At 42.6% G+C, this 23,925-nt stretch overlaps 1 protein-coding gene across 1 annotated transcript in view; it reads left to right on the top strand.

Annotated features, from left to right (window-relative positions):
- The window catches only part of LOC138480898 (putative defense protein Hdd11-like), a 144,088-nt gene that overhangs the window by 56,574 nt on the left and 63,589 nt on the right, over positions 1-23,925 (top strand). The window contains exon 2 of the mRNA XM_069612692.1: positions 10,884-10,996. Coding sequence (XP_069468793.1) covers positions 10,884-10,996 — 113 coding nt within the window. The remainder of the gene's footprint in view (positions 1-10,883; positions 10,997-23,925) is intronic.

Raw genomic sequence — 23,925 nt, 5'->3', positions numbered from 1 at the left:
AACCGATCCTCTGTATTAAACATCTTGCGGAGCATTCCGGCTTTACAAGGATTTAAATCCGATGATATGGCTCAAATAGAGTTCATTAATGACCAGGATAGAGCTGTTGTGAAAATATGGATGTCCTCAGCAATTGTTAAATAGACGATCTGGCCGGCAAGAGATGAAAGTTTTCAACTGGGTTTTTTGTTGCATAATCCCACTGTAACACCAAATGTAGATAATGCCTTTCCCTTGAATGTAGCTAACGGTGTCCAGACAAATGGTCGAATAAAAACTGGTCGAAATTAATTTGGTCGAAAAAATATGGTCGAATTACAATTATCTCGAAATGCATTTTGGTCGTTAGTATTTTTTTTGGTCGAAATGCAGTAAACTAAATATGTAATTATATATATGTATTGTGCTTGTCTAATTGCGTTAAACATTGTACATTGTAATTAAAATATTGTACTCCAATACAATGTGTATTTGTAAATTTTTTATTTATTTTTATTTCTTAATACAATTCTTTAGTGATATTTGATAAATAAATAAATATTTGCAATGTAATTTAAAATGAACTAGGTATAACTGTGTTTCCAACTTTTACCGCTAGATGGGGCTATTTCACTATTATTTACTGCTATTGTAAATTCAACTTTCCTAAACTTTGTAACGCATGACGTCGTACGTACGCGACGTAGACGCCATTTTAGAAGTTCCTTCGTTCCTGTTGGATGCATGCTGCCCGCGCTCCGGACCTGCTTATGGATTATTATTTTTTTTTACTGGATGGATTTCAATGGTTTTTTTTTCTCCTGGTTGGATTTTATTGCGTCGGATCGTCTTTTTGATGGGTTTTTTAATGGATCTGCTTTTTTCACCAACTGATGTTTTTTTTTTGCAAGTTCCGGATCACAGTGTTTATTTGGATTTTAAATGCGATTTTCACTTTCTGGATGCATCCTTTCGTTTCGTTTCCTGGATGGATGTTCAAAAGGACTTGGTGGATTTTACATTGGATTTTTGCCGTCTTTTTGTACTTTTTTCATGGATTTTTTTTCGATGGAGTGATGCATCAGCGGATTCGGTGGATTTTATATGGATTTTTTGCTTTCTGGATGTATGCTTTCTTGCATTGAACCGGAGTTCTCTGTTTGGTGAGTTCATTCAATTTTTCTTTAACATTTTAGATTATATGCTACTGTTTCAAGATATTGTATTGGCTCAGTTTTATCAAAATTTTGAACTATGCTCGATATCCTCTCTTCATGGTCTCTGTATTTTCTTTTTGCCATTTGTCGGTTTTCGAGTGACAGTGTCTGGGACACCTTTATTTCTTGTAAATTTTGTTCTTTTTTCAGACTTTTAAGGAAGTGCCATAATGTTGGGTTGTGTGAATTAAATTCTTTATTTATCCTGCTGTGCCATCCCTCCTGTACGTTGTTCGTTCTTGGGGTTTTCTTAATGACCGATGTGTAGCAATTCCAATTTTTAATTTCATATTTCCCTTTGCGCCTTGTTCCATGTCGTGTAAGTTGCCCAATCCATGTGTTTTCCATGTAGTCTAGTAATGTGCTTAACTGTTCGTCATGATTAGTATAGTAACTAGAAGCAATCAAAGTGTCATAATACGTAGAAACCATGTCCTCTCTTACAAATGCTAATGCGTATAATCGTTTGATTTGGTGCTGAAATTCGGTATCACTTATGTACAATGTTCTTAACCCTAATTTTTGAATTCTTTTCCACACTGATTGACTAAAATGAAAAAAGCACCCTTGAATATGTGTCTCATTATATACTTTAGCAAAAGCGTTCATTTGTCCCTGTTCATAGTCCATGATCATAGTTTCCGGGTATTTTTCAGGCATTGATTCGTGTATTAATTTATATAAACAGCTGTACATTTCTTCGGTTTTTCCTGGCATTAAAACGTAGATTAGAGGTGTTACGGTTTCATTTACTGTGCCGTGGACGCTATAAAATTGTTGAAATGGAGTTGGGCAGGTTTTGAATGTAGCGTCCCCATGCCAAGTCTTCGAATTGCCTAAATGTGTTAAGTTTTGAAAAGTAGTAAAAACTAACATTTTTTCCTTTTTAAATTCCAAAGTTTTCCATAAAAAATGCTCTCCCCTTTCAGTTATCTGTAATACCTCTGGTATAACCATATTTTCATAACTTACTGGTGCCATGGGTAAGTTTTCCTTCTGTTGTTTTTGGCGATTTATAGTGCGTTTTATAGTTGTCGTGTTTGGCATCTGTGCCGTTATATGTAGTGGCAAACTTTCATACGCCTTGTTAACCTGAGAAGTCGATGCTTCATTTGTATTTTTCTCAACATTTTCTTTCAATATGTTCAGTGTTTTCTTTATGAAAACCTCCGTATTGTCCGGCATGTGGTTATGTTCGCACGTTAAATGTATGTTTTCGCCAACCGTAATCGCCCTTCCTTTGCAGTTATTTTTTCTGTACTCTTTACATTTCCAGTAGTTTCTTTCCTGCTTTGTGCTTTCTTTATTGTATATGTAGCCTTCATGTGTTAACTGATCGGCGCCTCTTTGTGATTTTACGAATTCCATTTTTCTCTCGCAAGTAGTATCTGAAATAGCAAAATATTAAAATGATTTTAAATAATTCACTTGTTTTTCGGTACATGAGTTTGTAATTATAACTTTGCCACGTCAAAAATGCAAAATCGAATATATATATGTGCCGAAAAAAATGTGTGATTACTTATTCAATTGGTCGGAAGGTTCGTATTTCTATAAAAAAATGTATTAAAAAAACAGGGGGTTGGGGGGGGGAACCCCCCCATTAGTAATATGAAATTGTGTGAACCACTATGCAATTTGTTTATTTAACGTGTGTAACTCACCGCTGTTTTATGTACGTATACGTTGTACCAGCGAACGTTTTTATCAGCTGTGCTCTCTGTCACCTTCATGAAGTACTGACAGTTTGTTTTTAACCGTCATCTGTGGTCACCGGTGTAACATGAGGTTCTTTACTCGTGTGTCTATTTTTTTTCCTGTGAACCTTTTCTATGTTCATGCCATCTGTAGCTCGCGCATATGCTTCTCATATTAGTCACTCGTTTGTCGACCATTTCATTTTCGATAATTTGTTTTCGACCTATTGACCTATTTACATTATTTAGGTGTCCAGTCATTTGGTCGACTACAAACTGGTCGACTGCAATTTGGTCGACGTCATTTGGTCGAAAACCAAATGGTCGAATTTTTTTTTTTTTATTTATATATGTGTTTTGTGGGTTTTCGTGTTAAAAAAAAAAAAAGAAAGAAAAAAAAGGGGGTTGGGGGGGGGACCCCCCCCAAAAAAAAAAAAAAAGGGGTAAAAAAAAAAAAAAAAAAAAATTCGACCATTTGGTTTTCGACCAAATTGATTCGACCAGTTGTCCAGTCGACCAATTGATTTCGACCAAATGACTGGCAACCCATTATTTATATCTGTTGTCGACCATTTGGTTTTCGATCAGTTTCATTCGATCAGTTTGTTTTTCGACCATTTTTTTTCGACGAAATGACTGGCAACCGTAGCTAACATATACCCCTCAAGCTCTAACAATTCACACATAAATGGTGTAAGCGGAAAGGTACGACTTGGTGGTAAACCATCAGATCCATTGATGATAAAGTTCTTCACGGCTGGTGAAAATCAGTCACGAATGGTAATGAGCACAGTACAAAATTGAGTGTCAAATCAATGTTAGCTACTATGTAATGAAAATAGAATAGACTTTCACCTAGCTTCCTGGAATACTAGAGGCCATACTCATCTTGCTTCATCCTCAATGTCTATATTGGGTGTGTATGACATAATATTGCTACAAGAAGTATGGTTAACCTCTACACCAGTCTGGGAGAACCACCAGGTTATTTTGGAACCAGCAATCAAACTTGCTAGAGGTTGCCCAAAAGCTGGTCTCCTTACAGCCATAAAATTAAATTATGGTTGGAAAGCTGAAGCATGGGCTTCCCCGAATAGTTATATGCAGATGGTTCGAATTACTTCCAACAATTACATCATTGCCTACATTAACCTGTATTGGAACCATATAGATATCCTGGACAATTGATTTTTTTTAAGGATTTGACAAAATGCTTAAACATGATTGATAAAGATCCACTGGTGAAATTCATTATCATTGCAGGTGATTTAAATATGGATTGCATAAATGTAAAGGGGGGGGAATTAAAAGAAACTAAAGAAAAGTGGAAATCCTTGATGAAAGAAAGGGGTCTTAATAAGTTAAATGGTTCAATAGGGGGTGATGCTCCACCAAAGGCCACATGGCAGCAAGGAAATGTTTCCTCAACTATTGATTACGTATACACTAATAGTAAACTTTTTTCTATTGTCTCCTCCTTTGAAGTGTTACATCAAACTAAAAGTGTTTACAACCTGCTTCATCTTACTTGGTCCTGGCCTGTTGAAACTCATCCAAGATCTAGGTTGAAATATATGCCCAAACTAGGGGTCTCCACTAATGGTAATTGTTTCAAGTGGACACCTGCAAATTTAAATGAATTACTTCTAGCAGTGTCATATCCATAAGACATCCTAAAACCAGATTTGCAGTATGTTCAAGGAGACTATGTGGGAACGCTTCAGTTATTCAAAAAACCAACCCGGATGTTTACTAATGATCAGAGATTTCATGTACACGTACACGACGAGGAGGTCAGAACAGGAAAAGCTGACCTTAGAAGGGAGGTGCGGTACATAAGTCAACAGAACCTCATTAACAAAGCATATATGATATCCAAATGTAAAAATAGATACAGAAATTGGATAAAGCAGCGGAAAGCAAAAATGATATTGCAGGATGCACACTCCATGCTTCATTCAATAGCTTCCAAGAATTCGGCTTTAGTATGGGGTCTGATTAAAACCACTTATGGAGGTAAGCAATCCATAAAACAAATACATTTAGTCCCAGAGGAAGTATGGGTACAATATTACACCTCCCTGTATGCTGAAACCCATATTCCGGCAAGAAAGCTAGAGCTTGGCCAATGTGGGAAAGAAGACCTGATTTATGACAACTTGGACATCGAAATGTATATTAAAAAATTGAGCAAGTCGAGAGCCCCTGGACCAGACGGTCTTTCTAATGCTATGCTAAGGGAAAACCCAGAGGCGCGGGCTGCCATTTTGGGCTCAGTTTTTAATCAAATAATTATCAGAAAAAAAATCCCATCTTGGCAGAAGTCAATAATTGTCCCCATTTATAAAAAAGGGGACAGGTTGAATCCCAAAAACTATAGACCTATTGCACTTCTTGATGCACCAAGGAAAATGTTTGCCCGCCTGATACTGAGAGATTTTAACAAATGGTCCAAGGAGGCGAGAGTTAATTTCCCTTTTCAAACGGGCTTCACCGCAGGTCTTGGCACTTCCATAAATCTAAAAGTGCTGAATGCCATCAAACACCATGAGCTGCAGGTTAATCAAGTAGTCTTTATGGCATTTATCGATTTTGAAACCGCTTTTGATTCTGATTCAAGGAAATTACTTTTTAACAAATTGATTAATAATGCTTGTCCAGAGTACTTATTACATTGGTTAATTCAATTCCATACAGAAACTTCAATACAAATTCGCCTGACTATGGATGGCACCCTATCGAGATCCATCAATACACATAAGGGACTAAAACAGGGGTGTCTTCTGGCGTCAACCTTCTTTAACTACTTCATAGCAGATGTTGTGGAAGATTTCAGGAGGGCTAAGTCTGACGCTCCTCAGCTTGGGAAATATCCAGTCCCGTGGATGTTTTATGCAGATGATCTGGTTCTACTAGCAAAAACGGCGAGAGGTCTGCAAAATTTACTCGACCAATTGGGGGAATATGTCAAACAAAATGATTTGGTCATAAATGTTTCAGAAACAAAAACCTTGAAGAATGTACCCAATAGGAAAACCAGAGCATGTCGCTTCCCGTGGTCCCTCATGACCGAACCATTGGAAAATGTGACTCAGTACAAATATTTGGGGATGAATGTCAACACATCCAAGGCTGGTTTTCCCTATTGGGACGAACTGAAAAAGAAAATCAGCACCTCTATCTCACAGGCCTCCATCATTAACTATAAATACTGCACCTTTTCTGTGAAACCGATAATCATGTTTTATTGCCAGAAGGTAGTGCCGACGGTTCTCTACGGCACTGAGACTAGATCGTGGAGAAAAAAGATGGTCTGGTTAAGATTGGAAGGCCAATTTTGGAAAAAGGTTTTGCACGTTCCAAAGGCTACGCAGATGTGCTTGTTGCGATATGAATTGGGATTATCCTCATTGAACTGTATGTATATGTGGAAACTATGTAGTTTATATCGCAAGTGCATAATGGCTCAACATGAGAACTCTCTATAGTATGTCTTGTCCAGCTACATGAGAACAAGCGACTACAAAGTAATGGGTACATGGCGCTTTCAAGTGAAACAATTTTTGATAAAAACTGAGGTTTGAGAGGAAGTATTGATGACAAACCCCAATAGAGCTAAACAAAAAATCATGACTTGGGACTGGATAAATATTTACGAGCAATGTCAGAAAACTAAACATGCAATATCACATAAGTTAACTACCAAAAGAATTAGGACAACTGAGAGTTACCTGTTAAAATTCCCTGGTGCTGAAGTGAGAAATTCTTTTTTAAGATTTAGAATTAATTCGTGGTTTACAAGAAACACTCTGGCCAAATGGAACATCATATCTAAAAAGGAGGATTTCTGCTGTTTTTGCAAAGTTACAAATATTTCCGAAACCTTATATCATTTAGTTGCGGAATGCCCTATGCTATTGCATATGCAAATAGAGTTCTTCAAGAAACATTTTGAAACTTATATGCCATTAACAACTGAACTTTTTTGGTATCGGATTTTCAACACTCAAATAACAACTATAAGAATAGCAATTTTGAATTACTTGAAGGCTCTAAAGCTAAAGGAAAACTTCAGAGAAATATAAATGAAATCTGTAGTAGAATAAAATTTCGTTTTTAACTAGGTTGAATATATCTCTACAACCTTATGGGTTGTATGAAAAAATGATTAGATTATTTTTAACAAGACCAAAGGCAAAAATAAATATATATAACAAATGCAATGTTTTTTAATGTTTAAATTTAAAAATCATGTTTAATTTTCCACATGCCCACACCTAGATAGAATTCTGAACATTGGCCTGCGCCGCTTCTAGATAGGATTGTGAAGGCCAACAAGTGCCACACTTAGACAAAACTGTGAATGTTAGCATGCTAAAGGTCAGGTAACCCACTAACCAATACAACCTCAAACTCTGCATACTTATCTCACCCAAAAACTCACACAACCATCTCTCGCACCACAAGCCACACGCACTTCACAACACTGCAACAACACATAAGCCGGAGCAACAGCACACGCGGACTGATACCGATCCAATACCTGCACCAAAACCCAGCACTCGGTGTATACTGAGTTGAAGCTGCCAACAGAACACCACTCCTCTCACTATCCTACTCCCCCTTGACCTTACTAACCCATCCCACCTTATCGTTTGCAGATCTGCCAGAGCGCCTGGGGACCAATTCCGTTGGTGACGGTGCGGGGTACAAATACCTTTAACATTTAACATTTAACATAAGATCCGAAATAATGTGTAACAACTTTAGTATCTCTCATTTTGGATTGTATGTATGCATAAGTTTGATTTCTTTTCCTGTTTTTGAATTTTAGGTATGTATAATTGTTGGGTCTCTTTTTTTATGTCCTTTTTATCTTATAAAAGTATTGAAAAGTTGATTTTTTTCAACTGTATAAAAAAAATAAGACAAAGTTGTGTGTATATATTTTTACAGAGTACAAATTGCATACAAAGATAGTGACAATATATTTACTGAAAAAAGATAAATTGAAGAGATGTTGACAGTAGTCCATTTTCAAATGGCGACGTGTTTCGAGGAGAAAGACCTTCATAGGCATAACAATAGTCTTGAATATGTATTACAAAAACTGTAAAATTTTGTTGTACATTGGTCCATAAATGCTGAGTTAGTTATACATCAAGTAAAATAAACTATACAAGTTTTTAACCTTTAAATTATATACAAGACTGATTCTAGTATGATTCCATCAAGCTAAATTCTCAACACGTAAAACATAAGTACAATCATATTTTCGATAGAGCAACTGAGTTCATTCTATATTCTAATGTGACCAATTGTATAATGCCCCAAAGGGACGTTTAACTTAAATGGTTAGGGGTCCCGTGAACACCCCGACAATCCAACAAGAGTTCAAACCATACGGTCATTGGATTCAGAAAGGTAAAGATTACCTGATGGCGCAAGAATGGAGAAGTGAAAAAGTGCACACCATCACAGACAGGTGTGAATGTAGATTCTGTGAAATGCTGCTTAAAAGTGAGAGCTGGGGAACAGCCGAGTTGTACCAATTTTCGAATGTGGGTATAGATAAAGAGACCAGCTAAATCTGGAAAAAGATGGGGTAGAGAGGACACTAATGTCAAGTATATTGTAAGACAAAGTTGTAGAAAGGCACGGTTACCATGGAAGAACCAATGGTAACCATAAAACACCTAAAATAAATGATAAGACTTCAAAATGAATATGTTATTACGAACAAAATACCAAATGTCTGAAAAACTAGTTTAAAGCACCAATCACTGTGTATGCAAAAGCTAGACTTAAGCATGTACCCCGAATAAAGGGAGAGACAAGTTATCTAATAGAATAGTCAAATAGTTGAGTACCTCCGCATTATACACAGAGGTGTGGTGGTCCATAGAGGTCATAGTATATATATAACAAAAGGTAAGTATAAAAAATAGACAGTGAAATACAGACACCGCAGATCTTGAAAAAGAAGGAAAACAAGATATAGTATGTATGATAGAAAAACTAAACATGACTTACACTGCTCCAAAAGTGGGTAAGTACCCAGTAATTTATTAGTGAAGTGTCTTAATCATAACATGTCTGTAGGAAATAGTCAGGGTAGCCCATCATTCGTTCCACGAGTCAAGAGAGTAAAGGTCTATAAAGGAAAAACAAGGGAAAAAAGAGATAATCATCCTATTGGTGTAGAATAGATCCACAGGTGTGAAAAAGTTAAAAACAAGGAGAGTAATAACATACCTAAGTGACGGTATGTCAAAGCATAAATTCAATCATTCATGCCAGTCATCAAGACACGGAAAGCCACGGGCTCTGTGTCGGTTGCTATGCCGAAGATTCCACTGTGCAGCAGAATCTAGGATCGTTTAGCCAGCGCAGAGGCTGCAAAAAGTCAGAGAGACACGTAATTAATTGTGGTAATACACCACTTTGTAGAGGGTCCCTAGCGTACCAATGTAAACGCGAGGGAGCCTACCTGAGACAGATTACTCTGGAGTGCAGTCAGGAGCTCACAGAAAGGCATTGGCGTAAATCACCATGGTGACGCCGTTCGCCATTTTAAGAAGGTAAAATAGAAAAGCACATACCACGTGGTATCTGGTGAAGATGCAAGGCCTAGTGAAAATAAGGGACAAACAATGTCCTCCTCAATATAACACAGGGGCCATATTGTAGTGTATCTCTAATGCAGGGAAAATAGCGTATCATCCAAACAGGATGACAATAAAGGTATTTAGTGAGAAACGGCATAATACCATTAAACTATAGGACATAGAGGTAAAAGAATAATAATAAAAATAACCTAAGAGAAAAGGCACATAACCTAATATAAAGATAAAACCAAATGGTGAATCAGACGTGAAACAACAACGAGAAAAATGTATAAACAAGGGATCGGAATGCTAGTGTAGCTAAAGAAGGACCGCGTAAGGAGCGGACTCAAGTAGCATTGTCAAGAGTGTCACAGAGTCGACCTCCATACAGGATATATCACGATGATATATTGTTAATGATAATTCAAAAGGGACAACATCTCTAATGTTCATAATTGTTAGGAGTAAATAAAATACTCCTATGTTAAATTTCAGTCAAATGATCTAGAAAAGCTGTTAGTGCAAAAAATGACAAACAAGTAAGAAAATATCATTCAATGATAACGGCAGCAAGTGGGTCGAGAGAAGTAACCAGGAACAGCTCGCTCTTCAAGCATGTCTCAAGCATGTCTCGAGAGGAGAAGGAGAGACTGCCTCTTCAAGCATGTCTCAAGCATGTCTCGAGAGGAGAAGGAGAGACTGCCGCCAGATGACCCAGACCCTGGTCTGGACTGTCAATTCGACAACCCACAGGATGAAGAGTGGGTCCACCTCGACCCTCAGGTTCTGCGCCAGCTGAACCCACAGGATCAGCCTGGTGGTGACTCACACACAGAGTCACGAGAACGACCTCAAAGGGTTATTAAGAAACCGCCAAGACTGGTGGAAGAATGTTAGAGAAGAGTTAAATGTTTCAGTTAAATACTTGTAAGGACATTTGTCTGGGGGTGTTGTTGCAGGGGCTGCCTCTTTAAGACAGACCCCACAATGTGAGTCACGGCAGGACGTGAGGCAGTGGGAAAAGGGGTTTGTGGGAAGAGCCAGGAAGTAAACTTCACTTCCAGTTTGTAATTGAATAAAGATGGTTCCAACTTTCCTTGTTGGTGTGCGCCTCCTTATTTCCAAGAGGCAAAAGCCTCTTAACAGGGTGTTTGGTGGGTTAAAAAAATATCACATATATTTCTCACAGTTAACTTTGTACTTCATATCAATTTCTGATATTGCCTTTCTTGGATTTAAATAACCTAATAGCCTTGTCTTGCCAGTGAAACTATTACCACCTTTACCTTGCAGTACTGTATAGACTACGGCTACTCCAAGGTAGTTGAAGTCCTAATAATGGGAACACAAGTCCTAATATGTGCCATGTCATCCTTTTGCAGTTCAAATAATGGGTCCTGACTACCGGGGGCTGCTGCTGCAGGCTCGCACGTTTGCCAGCCCCACACCACTTGGCTCATGGATCAACCCACCGAACAACACCAAGAACTTGCTGGTAGGTTTCATGCTTTAGGGTTTGTTGCTTCTATGCTCCATGATAAAGGGCTCACTGTAAATGAATGCATGTGGCGTAGGCATGATGTAACATTACAGGGATCACTGGACAACGTGTAGACGCCACATACTGTGACCACCAGAAGGCACTGTCGCACACCCTGATTGGCTGAAGAGGATCTGAGCCTAGGTCATTAATCTCCCAAGGAATAGCCTTGATTTTCTTCCACTGCCACCTGCTGCCATGGACTGAATGATTGACTGCTTTGGCTTCTCTCTGCGTCCAACGTTGTTGTCAAACTGTTTAATCGCAAGTCTTACTGCCTCCTGTCTCTTCACCAACATTATGGCCGAGCCCACCTGTCCTCAAACCCGCTGCACCAATACAGAAAACTGCCAAGCTCTGCCATCACTGATGCCGATGCCTACGCTTGGCCAAAACCATTCCTTTGTGGCAGCAATTATACTCTTGCTGGAAGACCACCATCCAGCCCATACAAAAGTATGAATCCACTACATTTAAAGTACTCTTAAGAAAGCTGCAGCTACCGTTTTGCCAGCATGTGGCCCTCACCAATCAAGCAATCAATACATTTATCATGCAAGACCTTCAACTGCCCAGGGCGTGAATGCAGCTTCGAGTATTTCTGATTACATGTAGCATGTCCTGTCCTCATGGCATGTATGATGCTGGATTTGTAGACAGAGATTCAGCATTGTTTATTAGACATGGCATGAATCTGGTAGATTGTGAATCCTGTGATGGGGCTGTGAGATGCTGGTCCAGGGGTCTGCAACCTGCAGCCCTCTAGATGCTTTGGCCAATGACTCCCATGATCCGCCTCTGCTGAGTATGTTGACTTGGGCTGATGGCAGTGGTACACCAAAACATCTGGAGCGTCACATGTTGCACGCACCACCTAGTCCAAATAATGTACTTGTGTGCCTATGTGTACTAAAGGTTTGCACAAACTTAATGTGCACATATGGGCATTTACTAAGTCAATCTATGACAAGCTACACTTAGCAGATAACTTATAGCACAGTGGTGGGGGTTATCTGCTCATTCCACGCGGTTGTACGGGGGCTCTCCAAACCCATTTGTCAAATGTTGCATCCATGTGGCCTGAGCTGCATTTCATCCATATTCCGGGTTCTCCATGTGTGTTTAATAGGACGGTGACCCCTTTGAGACCAGTGTCAAAGGTTTCCCCCCGGCTCACCTGAGTTCTCTTCTTGTGGCGTTCCGCGGAGGACTCCTTCTCCCGGCCGGACCGGGACTTGTATAAGTGCGCGCAAGTCAAGTCTGACTCCAGCGTGAGCGTTCAAAGTTCCAGGAAGTCACGTATTCCAGGACATCCAGGATGAGGATCGAAGAAAGGTAAAAGATACTGGAACAGGGGAAAAGGGAAGAAGAATAAGGGAGTTGGCCAGGAACTTGGAAGGGTAACGCCGAGCAGCACACACACGTCGAGACACTACCTAGAGATAGCGTTGAGACGCGCGGGGGGGCGTGGCCCATTTATAGAACGTGCCGTGTCCGACGTACAGGCTAGTACGGACCACGGCACTGGGCCCGGCCATGTTGGAAGTATCAAGGAGCACACTCTCCGTATGGACCAGGACCAGGAAGACCAGAAGGGGCTATGTCCATGGTTCATGACAACCAGTGCCATTGTTATTGTGATGCACAAAGACTGTATTGTGTCCCTTCAAGTCTACATGCTTGCTGCTTTTTCAGGCCATACACAGATGATATACATACATATGGGAGTTATCCCTCAACCCCCATACAAATTTGCACACATCTGTGTACACTTATAAAACCTACAAAACACGGGTTGCAGTTCCGAATGAAGACGTTTCAGCAACCATGAAAACTGACTCTGCTGATTTCAGTGGTCTAGCTGTATATACATGTATACCAAACACCAGCAATATTGTGGGGGTTTAGAACGTTCCATAAAATAAACCGTATACCATGTAATGTGACAGTGAATAGGCCGTTTCAGTTAAAAAGCCAGACATATCACAGCACCACCTAGTAGTCACCTCTGGAAGTTCACCTGCAATTCAGAGTCACAGAGGCAAGTACTGTGGGTATGTAGACATTAAAGGAAAAACAGCATGTTTGGCTTTTCTGTACATGTACACAGCCTGTTGCCTATTTGCACAGCCTGTTTGCAAACTACGTTTAAACCACCTTTTAATTTCCCCATATATTTTGAATCCATTAACAATTCCCATTTAACTTGGCAAGAAAATATTGATTAGCATGGAAAGTGATATGTTTTTTTATTCTTACTGGTATGAGTGCTGTCTATCTTGATTTGATAGAGAAGCACTATTTGGTGCAATGTGTAGTATTCTGGATGTTATGTTTGAGGTCTGTGTGAGTGCTGGGGCCTTGTGGAATGCTCCTGTGGAGCTTGGAGTGTTGGGGCACCTGGGAGTTCCGCATGTTACAGTGGGGACTTAGAGCTGGGCAGGGAACCAGGGTGGAGGCCTGTGATCTTCTCTCCTATTTACTTACTTGTAATTTGCAACAAAGAAGCAATAAAGCATGTTCCTTTTTCCACTTACCTGGGTCAGCCTGGTTCCTGCTCCTTGTACATCACTGGCCCAGGGTACCACCTGCAGGAGTCAGGATACATCACAATGCTTTATCATACAAATATACCTATCTCGCATGGAGCAAAAATGTATCATTTTTTAGTAGATTTGCATTCCCACAATGCATTGCTCATTGGTTCAGAACTGAGGGGGGAGTTCTAGGGACGCTACTGGATGGCACTGTGGCATATGTGCAATTGTTCACGTTAACTGGAACTGCCCATTCTACTCTCAGATTTCAGGGAGAAGGGGTCAACATGTTTTAAACCACCATAACATTGCTGGTGCTTGGTAAACATGATGAACACATTGCAAATTAGTTGAGCATCTGCCACGAAAAGTGAAATATACACTCTGTTGAAGTCAAATGCAGAAGTCTAGGGGATGAGGACTAGATGAGCCTGGGGTCCGCGGTTCAGTGATGCTGTCCATGGAGGCAACATATGGGGAACACCAGGACCACCTCCTATCCTCAGCCTTGAGCCATGTTGAGAACATCAAATTTCATATCACAGTGCCACGACCCACATTATGGTCCAAGAAGTATACCATGGGTCCATGAAAAGCAATCATAAAAACGCAGAGAGAGACAATCTCAGACCCTGACTGCGAACTGACAGGTAATATTAGTGAGTCTCATTTCTTAGAGGGACACAAGTACAAGAGTGCCATTCGTGAACAGAGCCATACCTTTTTCAGTAGTTAAAGCTGAAAGAAGCTACTGCTTATCAGAAAATTGACTGCCATACGGGCACCAAAAGTCGCTCCCTGATTTTCTACTTTAGTGCTTGTGGGGAGGGGATGGCTAAACAAAGGTGGAATTGTGATACCCTGCAGGAAGGTTCCAAATATTATGAGTTCAGATTTAGCACCATTAAATTGGAGTTGGTGGTGTCTAGTCCAACCCGAGATTATATTCAGACATTCTTGTAAGAGGCAAATTCATCCTCTAACCCTGACACCTCTACATAGTTCTGCCTGTCATCTGTGTAAGATTGTACAAGCAGAGGTAACGGGTTAAGGATTTTAAATTGCGGGATCAGGTAACGGTTGTTGAGATACTTGGACAGTGGAGATCCCTGAGGCACTTCGGAGGTGACATTGGCGGTGGTGCAGCAGAAAGTGCCCATCTAATCTTTCTTGAGAAAGGACGGAAACCAGTTATAGATTTGGTTAGACAAGCGTAAGACTGACTCAAGCGCATTGAGGCAGAACGCATTGTTCACCATGTCAAACACCACGGCAGATCAAGCCTCACCAGCAGCATCAACTAGCCCATATACATGGGAGATGAGGCATGCCCCTAGAAAATCACACCAAAAACATTATGTACCATGCATTTCAAGCCACTGCTCGGGGAAAAGCACCATAGATAGATTCATCATAAGGCTTATGAAACACATCAAACACCACTGTTTTCACAATTATTGTAATTTTAAAGCTATACATTTGCACGTAACTGGGGGGCATAAGTCCTTGTCCTTCAAAAGGAAAACTACTTTGGAAACCCTGTTCATTGGCCTGAATCCATTCAACTACGAGGACCCCTCTCCCTGCTTGTTTTCAGGCAGACGTTATGGCATACTTTGTCTGGCACAATCTGCAAGTTGAATGCCGTTTTCCCGACCACTGTACGTGAATGCTACCATTGTGGCTATGACCTTCCACATCAGGGAGACTGCACTACATAGACTAAACAAGTCCTGTTTGTGGTCAGGCTAATAATTTCCAGTCCATTGATTGAGTATCCAAGAATAAAGGATTCAAAAAGTATAATGTTAACCATTGTTTTGGACCAGAGGATGTGATACCTGCTGCTTCATGCAACAGAGACACACAATCAAAGCACTGAGTGAGGTACCTTAAATGGAAGGACCAGTGGACTCTTGTTCACCATTAGGTGATTCTGAGTCCAGTGTGTACGTTTATATGCGGGCAAATAAGCTGACTAGTGACAGCAGTTTGATTATATCGTTACACATGAATGGCTCCCCTGCATAATTCTTCATAGACTAAAAGGTCACTGTGAATGTCATAGAGGAGGCTGCCTGCTGAATTGTGACAGATGCCTGAGATCAGCAAAGGGATGTTAAGGCAACCATTCAATACAAAGAGCTTATAAGGGTAGTTGAAAAGTTTGTATTCAGTCCTAAGTATTGATCATCTGTGCACTCAATATAACCAAAACTGAGATAAGCCAAGCTCCCATTGAGGGACTCTGTCCAGCTTTGTTCAAGAGCCTGGAAAAGCTGTGCAGATTCCTCATCAAGCTATACATAGACGATCCTTGTGAATATGGATTGAGTTCATTTGTTCATTTGGGATATTCTAAAAACTTGGTCAGACTAACAAATGGGGATGTTCTGAACTCCTCACTCTGAAGTTTCCCTCTGGGGATTTTCCTGTTACAGGTTCCTTGACAACAGTCTTTGCAGAAAGTATTCCCTTTTCTCAATACCCCTGGATCATGTCTCCTTCCCATGGTTTGGGGAAATAGTGTATGTTGCAAAGTAGTTCCACGTTAACACCAGGTGTCATGATGAGGGAAAAGGTCCTGCACAAACAGCATCAGGAGCCTTGCTTTGTCGAGCACCTTCTGTGGCGGGTAAGAAGAAGGATGCAGACTCTGATAATCCATTTCACTGAAGTATTTATTTAAAGAAAAAGGTAAGAGCCTATCTTTTCGTGCTATGAGGCGTACCTACCTAAAGAAACTACCTAAGGTCGTATGTTGTCAGTGAATTGGTCCATCATCCGAACTAAACCTTTCTGACCTTACCGCTAACTGGGCACTCCTTGGTATGTGAAGTCGGGTCCTGTAATATCTACACAAAAAAAGCTGATTGTTTAGCAATCAGTGGCCCTATAATGCACTCTAAGTGTGTCACTCTGTCCCAGGGTTATACAAGGTCTTTACGTACGAGGTAGATGCCCTCCTGTAAAGGATGAATCCTCTCGAAGGACCACAAAAGTAAGTCTTTCACAGTCGCAACTTAAATTCTTTCTTAGTCAACATTAGAAATAACTGTCACGATTGTGCCACTGGAGCACCAATTGGCACCCATCGTTGACTATTTGGGACGCAATTGTTTCCTTAATACTCCCTGGACAACACCTATTCATATTAGTGTCTTTGCTTTCCGTTTACAAGGCTTTGGAACGTTCGTATTTACTTTTACAAACTACATGTCCCATAATGCACCTTGTGGCAGTTCCCATTTCCTGGCTATTCCTATACAGCAGTTCTAGCACTACAATCCCAGAAGCCTTAGAGAACAGTTCAGCTTTCACTTTTCCCAGGACTAGAGAGGGCAGAGGCCAATTACATTCAGGTGTGCTGCTCCAGGTGGGTGCTGCTAATTAGCCTACTTCAGCACAGGGCAGCTCAGTATTTAAGCAGCTGCCTGCAGGAGCACAGGCCTCTTGCATTGAGCTTTCTACCAGCCCTTTGTTGCCGTGTTCCTTGGATATTTGCTGTGTCCTGTGGCTTCCAGTTCCTGCTCTTGTTCCAGAGCCCTGTGCTTCCTGCCTTGCTGCCCTGCTTCTCAGCCCTCTCTCTCCTGCCTTTTGTCTGCACCTCTGTGCATTCCATACTGCAGCCCTGCTTCCTTGTTTGCAGCCCTCTGTTCCCTGGCTACAGCCCCCTTGCTGTCTTACTTGTTTGCAGCCCTCTGTTTCCTGGCTACAGCCCACTTGCCTCCTTTCTTATTTAAAGCCCTCTGCTTCCTGGCTACTGCTCCCTTGCTCTCTTCCTTGCCTGCGGCCCTCTGTTCATTTATTTTTAAATTTCTTTATTGGCATTTCGTTATGGTTACATGACAATTCTGTTACTTCTAAGAAAGGAAAGAATAGGAAGAACTCAAAAGAAAGGAAAAGGAGAACATTAACTACATTAACTGTCTCCATTTGTTGACAATGTATTGCAATGTGAGCAGTTCCAATTTAGAGGGGTTGTTTAGGAGAGCGGTGGGGGTGGGAGGGGGCAAGTGGGCTTCTGTCGTTTTCCGGAAGTGTTCCAGTTTAGGTACCACCGTGGGTGGTAAGTCTCTGTGGCATTTATGCGGACGCATTCATGGGGCATATCCTCCGAGGGGTGAAACATGCTCCATGTTAGTTCTTTCCAGGCCTCTAGTGCCTCACTTGCACCATCTGTCGATCTGGCCACGCTATTTTCTCAGGCTTTAGTTTCCGCGTTAACCCATCGTTCCAGTTCTCTGCACCATGTGTTGTATTGTGGGCCAGCAGGTCTTTTCCAGGCCATTGCGATTGTTCTCTTGGTTAGCACACAGGCTATGTCCATATGTTTCATGATATGCTTGGATTTAGCTAGCCTGGGGTATGTTCCCAGTAGACATTCGCTGGGAGACCATGCGTATCGTGTCAAGCCTGCCCTTTTGCATGCTTGCTCCACTCTCACCCAGAGGCTCTGCACCTTTGTGCATCTCAACAGCATGTGGAAGAGGTCTGCTTCATCTGTGTTGCACCAGACGTAGTTGGACACGGTCTGTGGGTTGAACTTTGCTATCTTGTGCGGGATTAAGTACATGCGGTATAACACGTTGAGCTGTATGAGGCGGAACCTAGAATTCCTAGGTACTTCTTTGGAGTAATTAAGGGCTCTGTCCCATTCTTTGTCGGTTATTGCCGTCCCCAGATCTCCCTTCCACTTGGATCTCAGTGTGGCACTTTGGGGGTTGGGATGTCGCTTAGCTGGCCATATATTTGGGATATCGGTTTCCCTCCCTCCCCGAGGTTATACAGCAGTGTCAGGAGGGGTCTTCTTCTGGTTCCTCAGGCCAGGGCTTCCACTTAGCCCGTGCTATGCTGTGAATCCTTTGGTACCATAGGAACTGGCCGCTGGATATGCCATCCATCTCCTGTAACGTGGTGAACTCTCGGAAGGTACCCCCTGCATATATGTCTCCCCAGGCGTAGATTCCACTTCTTTCCCAGAGTCTGATGTTCCTCAGGTCTGCATTATTGTTGCATAGGCCTGAGATCAGTGGAATTTCCGGCGAGTATGGGTGTTTCACTTGTAGGAGTGTTTTGGACCTGTTCCATATTTTCCTGCCCAGCCCAACTAGTAATGGCTCCTCCCTCAGAAGCTGTCGGGGTACCCAAATAAGTTCCTTCAGTTGTATTGGGGAAACCATTTGGCGCAGTAATGTTTCTGACGTGGTATCATCCGCCAGCCACTTGGTTATGAAGCTAAGTTGTGCCGCTAAGTAGTTTTTCTCCCGGTTCGGGAGCTGTATGCCACCATTTCTGTAAGGAAGGACCGGTGTGGAGTATGCCAGCCTGTGTCTGTTTTTCCCCCCGTAGGAATTCCCAAAGCAGTGTGTCAAGCAGGCGAAAGAAGGGGGCATTGATGTAGTAGTGCACGTTCTGAAACCCCTATAGGAATCTAGGAAGAACGATCATTTTAATAATTGATGCTCTGCCCATCATGGATGGGGGAAGCCTTGACCAAAAGACTATCGATTTACGCAGAGCGGGGATCGCTGCTTTAGTATTGTGCTCGTGCATCAGTGTAGGGGTGTGCATGATGTTGATCCCGAGATATCTAAATGAGTTTGTTTGCCACTGTATTCCCACCGAAGGGAGGTATTCTACATTCCTGCCCCTCAGACCTGCTAGGGGAAACAGGCAGGATTTTTGCTTGCTGAACTGTATCCCAGAGACTTTGGAGTAGTTATCCAGGATCTCTAACATGGTTGGCACATTCATTTGCGGATCTCTGACATACAGGAGGACGTCTTCTGCATATAGGGAGATTACATGATCCAGCCCCCCTACCCTTATGCCCGCATCAAAGAATTGCTTCCTGAAGATCGCAATGGGTTCTAGCCCCAGTATATAAAGCATGGGCAATAGCGGGCAGCCCTGCCTATGTCCCATGCTGGGGAGACGCGTTTCTGCAGTCCTCTGTTCATGATTCCTGTCCTTGTCTACCTTGAGTCTTCAGTCTTCCCCTTTGGTTATCCGCTTCAGTTATACTGTTTCCTTAATTTGCCCTCTGCTAGCTTTCTCTTGCCTTTCCAGCCCTGAGTTACTGTTCTTGATTCCCGTGTACAATTTCTGGTCGCCATTCCCTGCATTTAGATACTAGGTTTCTGCCCTTCCTTTCTTCCGGTTCTCTGTTCTGAACCTTGCTCCCTTTGACTTCCTTTTCCCAGGATATTTCTGTTCTTGTCTTCATTTGTGTTTTATGTAAATCCTATGTACAGAGTTTGACTGTTGGTTTCCAGCAGGCAAACTCTACCCCTTCCCTTGTCGCGTTTCAGTGTTGTATTTTGTGCCATTGTTTACAGTGTACTGGTTCCTGTTTCAGGAAGCAGTCATTGTTCGGTTCCTGCTGGACCTGTACAGGCTTCAGTCTTGTGAGTACTGTTACCTTGTTCGAGCCTTAGGATTCAGGTAAAGACACCCACTGCTGTTGCTCCCAGCCATGAGCATTCAGAGTCGGCCCCTGTAATAGCAATCTGTGAAGAAGGCTGGAGTTTACAAAGGTCTGTAGAACACTCTTTCCCCATTCTGCATACACACCAAGAGAGAACCCAGCGTGTTTGTATCTTTGTATTCCCTGCCCCTTTTTGTTCACAGCCTCTGTTGCCTATCCTTTCTCGTCTACAGGACTCCTTGTAGTCCAGCTTCTTGTGTGCCTTTCACCCTTTAGCTTAGCAGGCACGCCTCTATCCTCAGGCCCTTCCTGACAATATCATTAAAAATAACATGCATTTCCATGCGTTTTCCATGAGTAGTATTGTTGCTTTTGTTACTAATCAAAGGCAATCAAGGAAACTCTAGATAGAAACTTTCCAAAAAGAAATAAATATATATTAAGTTTTATGTTATTGTCAAACAAGCCATTCTGTATTTTAGTAACACATTCCCAAATATATAGTCAAGTTTGTCTTTACATCCAAACCTAAGAATAGGTCAACAATACAAATATACAGTGGCACAAGATATTGTAGTATTCATATCAAGATGATTATTCATGGGACAGATAATCTAATACACTAGTCTCAGAGTTTATTCATGCCGATGCGTTTCGGATTCAGCTGAATCCATCTTCAGTACAAGGAGCGTTAGTTCTGTAAAATGTTCAAATAGGTGTTCATATTCTAACCTAAGTTCCTACTAAGGGGTAGGAAATATATACCATTTAGGTACTGATATATTTGTTCAGAGATACTTTAATGAGATTAAAGCCTTCGATAGGATAAAACCTAATATATATTTATTTCTCTTTGGAAAGTTTCTGTCTAGAGTTTCCTTGATTACCTTTGATTAGTAAGAAAAGCAAGAGTACTACGCATGGAAATGCATGTCATTTTTAATGTTATTTCTAATGTTGACTAAGAAATAATTTAAGTTGCGACTGTGAAAGACTTACTTTTCTGGTCCTTTGAGAGGATTCCTCCTTTACAGGAGGGCATCTACCTCGTAAAGACCTTGTATAACCCTGGGACACAGTGTCCCACTAAGAGAGCATTATAGGGTCACCGATTGGTAACAATCAGCGTTTTTGTTTTGTGCAGTTTATTTTTGGGTCTCGAGTGGCCTTGAGACTTACCCTCTTGCACCAGAAACGTCTTTACTTTACTACTTCTGATTCTCTGAAACACCCACTAATCACTGTACACTGGGCCTCATGACGAGGTGGGCGGTAAGGGATTACCGGCACCGGTAAGGGCACCGGTGCCGGTAATACCTTACCGCCCTACTACGAGTTCCCTTTGCGGGTCCTTCCTTAACGCCTGTTTTTTTTCAGGCGTTAAGGACTGGACCCGCAAAGGGACTCTAGAGCTAATAACGGTACCGCAATTTGTGGTACCGTTATTAGTGCCTTCCCCATTCCCATTGAGCCCTATGTGGGCTCAAATGAGAATGGGGAATGGCCCTGGTGAATGGGGAATTACCGGTCCCGCCAACATTGGAATGGACCGGTAATTGCTCCACTCACCAGGGCGCAGTCGGAACGAGTTTCGAGGCAGCCATGGCACTAATAGCGCCATGACTACCTCCAACCTCTTAATGAGGCTCACTGTGTTAAAAATACTACTTATTTAGCTGTGCCTCCTGCTACACTTTTCCTTTTTACGTCCTGTAATATCTAACCAGGCCCCACACTATGAGTAAATACACAGTAGTTGTTGGTGACTGCGTGGATACCTGGCAGTCTATCGGCCTGCTGGAACCTCAGCGCACGATATACTCTGCTGGTGCATTGCCAAACACTTGTGCTCAATAGATCCCATAGGGGTCCCGATCATTGGAGCCAGCAAACTACCTTCTCCGAGCGTGGTGGGGTGGTGCTCCCGGCCTGGAAGGGAAGGGCCTGCGGTAAACAGCGTTGGGTGGGAGAGCAGCTAGCGGGCCGCAGCTGTAAATATCAAAAGGTGAGCCGGGGCCTGGGAGGTGGCGGACAGCTCTGGGGAAACACGGAAGGACTCTGATGAATGGTGTAGAAACAAGAGGCCCTGCAGGGTTATAGCGGTCGGAAGAGAGCAGGAACTAATCGCCACATATTTAGGTTCCTGATGATAGGGCGCACAGTCATTTGCCATCTGTAACCATACTTGAGTCTAACAAAAGCTGTACACACTCTACAACAGCCATCTGCAAATCCTACAGCTTGTGTGCCAGAAGCCCAGCACCCTGATGCAGAGCAGTGCCCCCCGCCCCTCACTTCCTTCAGAGGCTCTGCGTATTAAGGCTGGCAAAGGATCAAGTCTCTTAGCCCCTTTGCCAAGCTCGCCCGCCTCCTGCCTCAGGACTCTCTTCACTGGTCTCGACTTCCTTTCCTGTGCACCTGATACATCTGCGCCTATCTTGCTGCTAGCCTGCCTGGTGAGTTTGCTGTGCATTGTGCAGTTTCTCCATCCCTCTCACTTTCCCCCCTCTTCATCTCTCTGCTCTCTCCCTCGATGGTGCTCTCAATCTCCCCCATCTACTCTAACTGCTACTCTATCACCTACCCTATCTCTCGTTCGAAGTCTGGAAGGAAAAAGTTAAAGAAAGATCTCCTAGTCTCCAATTCAGGCCTGCCCATCACTGGCACCTACGTCAATGCTTCTTCCAGGCTGACTGTCACTGTCATCCTCTATGTTGTTCCCCCTCCAGTCCTTTGGATTCCCTATATGGCCTCAGTTCATCCCCTTTCTCTTCTTCGCCCATTAATGGTGGAACCCAATGGGAAGTACTCTTGGCACACTTCCCATCCCCTAGGTGTATCATTAATGTCTACCAGAATGCCACTGTCTTGGCCCAGGGCTCTCAGATCAGCCTCCTCCTTCTTGATGGGCGTCTTCCATCTCTCTTTAACTCCCCCCTCTTCCTGCCACTCCTTCTGCCACCCCTCTGGCCCCTTTACTACCACTGATAGGCGTAGCACATTCCTATAGCCCTCCCCGGAAGACCTTCAAAGGTGGCAACCAGTTCCACTTAGCTACCCTCAACTCTCGCTCTGCAGTTGAACACTCATCTGACATCTGCCACCTCCTTGGAAGACGTCAACCTTGACATCCTCGCTCTCACCAAGATATGGCTCACTCCCAGCTCTGTCACTATTTTTGACACACTACTCCCAGATGGCTACAAGAACCTCTCTAAGCCCAGGCCTAAGTGGCTTGTGGTGGCGTGGCCCTCATTATTTCCTGAATGGGTCCCTGCTATTATCATACCCGCTCAGACCTACTCTTCCTTCAAATGCCTTGTCTGCAGGCGTGGTGTCTCTCGCTGACACTTGCCACCCTCCACAGGACCCCTGGTCCGTTCCCCCTCTTCCTTTCAGAGTGGTCTGAACTCAACTCTTCTCACCTGTCCTCCACCTCCAAGTTTCTCTTCCTCTGAGACTTCAATATTCACCTTGACTCTCCTGATGCGGCCTCTGGACTCTTCTGCAACCTCTGTGACTCCCTTTGCCTCACCATTCTTTGCTCCAGTCCAACACACTGAGCTGGACACACCTTGGATGCTCTCATCTCAGCAGCCATAGCCATCTCCAACCCTCTCACTACCCCTCTCCTGGTCTGACCATGCCCTCCTGTCCGCTAACCTGGATCTCTTGGGTCCCCTGGCTAAGCCTCTGCCAGCAAAGCCAGTCTCCTTCTCTGTCATTCGACCAATAAAGTGAGTGTCAGTTGCTGCTTTTGCCGGCACTTTCATTCCCCCTCCAACTCCAGCCACTGACTCTAACACTGACACAGTCCTTGAGCACCTTCACCTCTCCATCTCCAACACTCTGGACATCCTTGCCCTATCATGAGGATCTGCATGAAGCCTGCCTCCAAGTGCAGCACCTGGTATGAT

Source organism: Ambystoma mexicanum, chromosome 5p (assembly GCF_040938575.1).
Source record: "Ambystoma mexicanum isolate Mex_15411 chromosome 5p, UKY_AmexF1_1, whole genome shotgun sequence".
NCBI classification, from domain to species: Eukaryota; Metazoa; Chordata; class Amphibia; order Caudata; family Ambystomatidae; genus Ambystoma; species Ambystoma mexicanum.
Note: the sequence above shows the minus strand (reverse complement) of the source record. Positions and strands in the feature narration are given on the sequence as shown.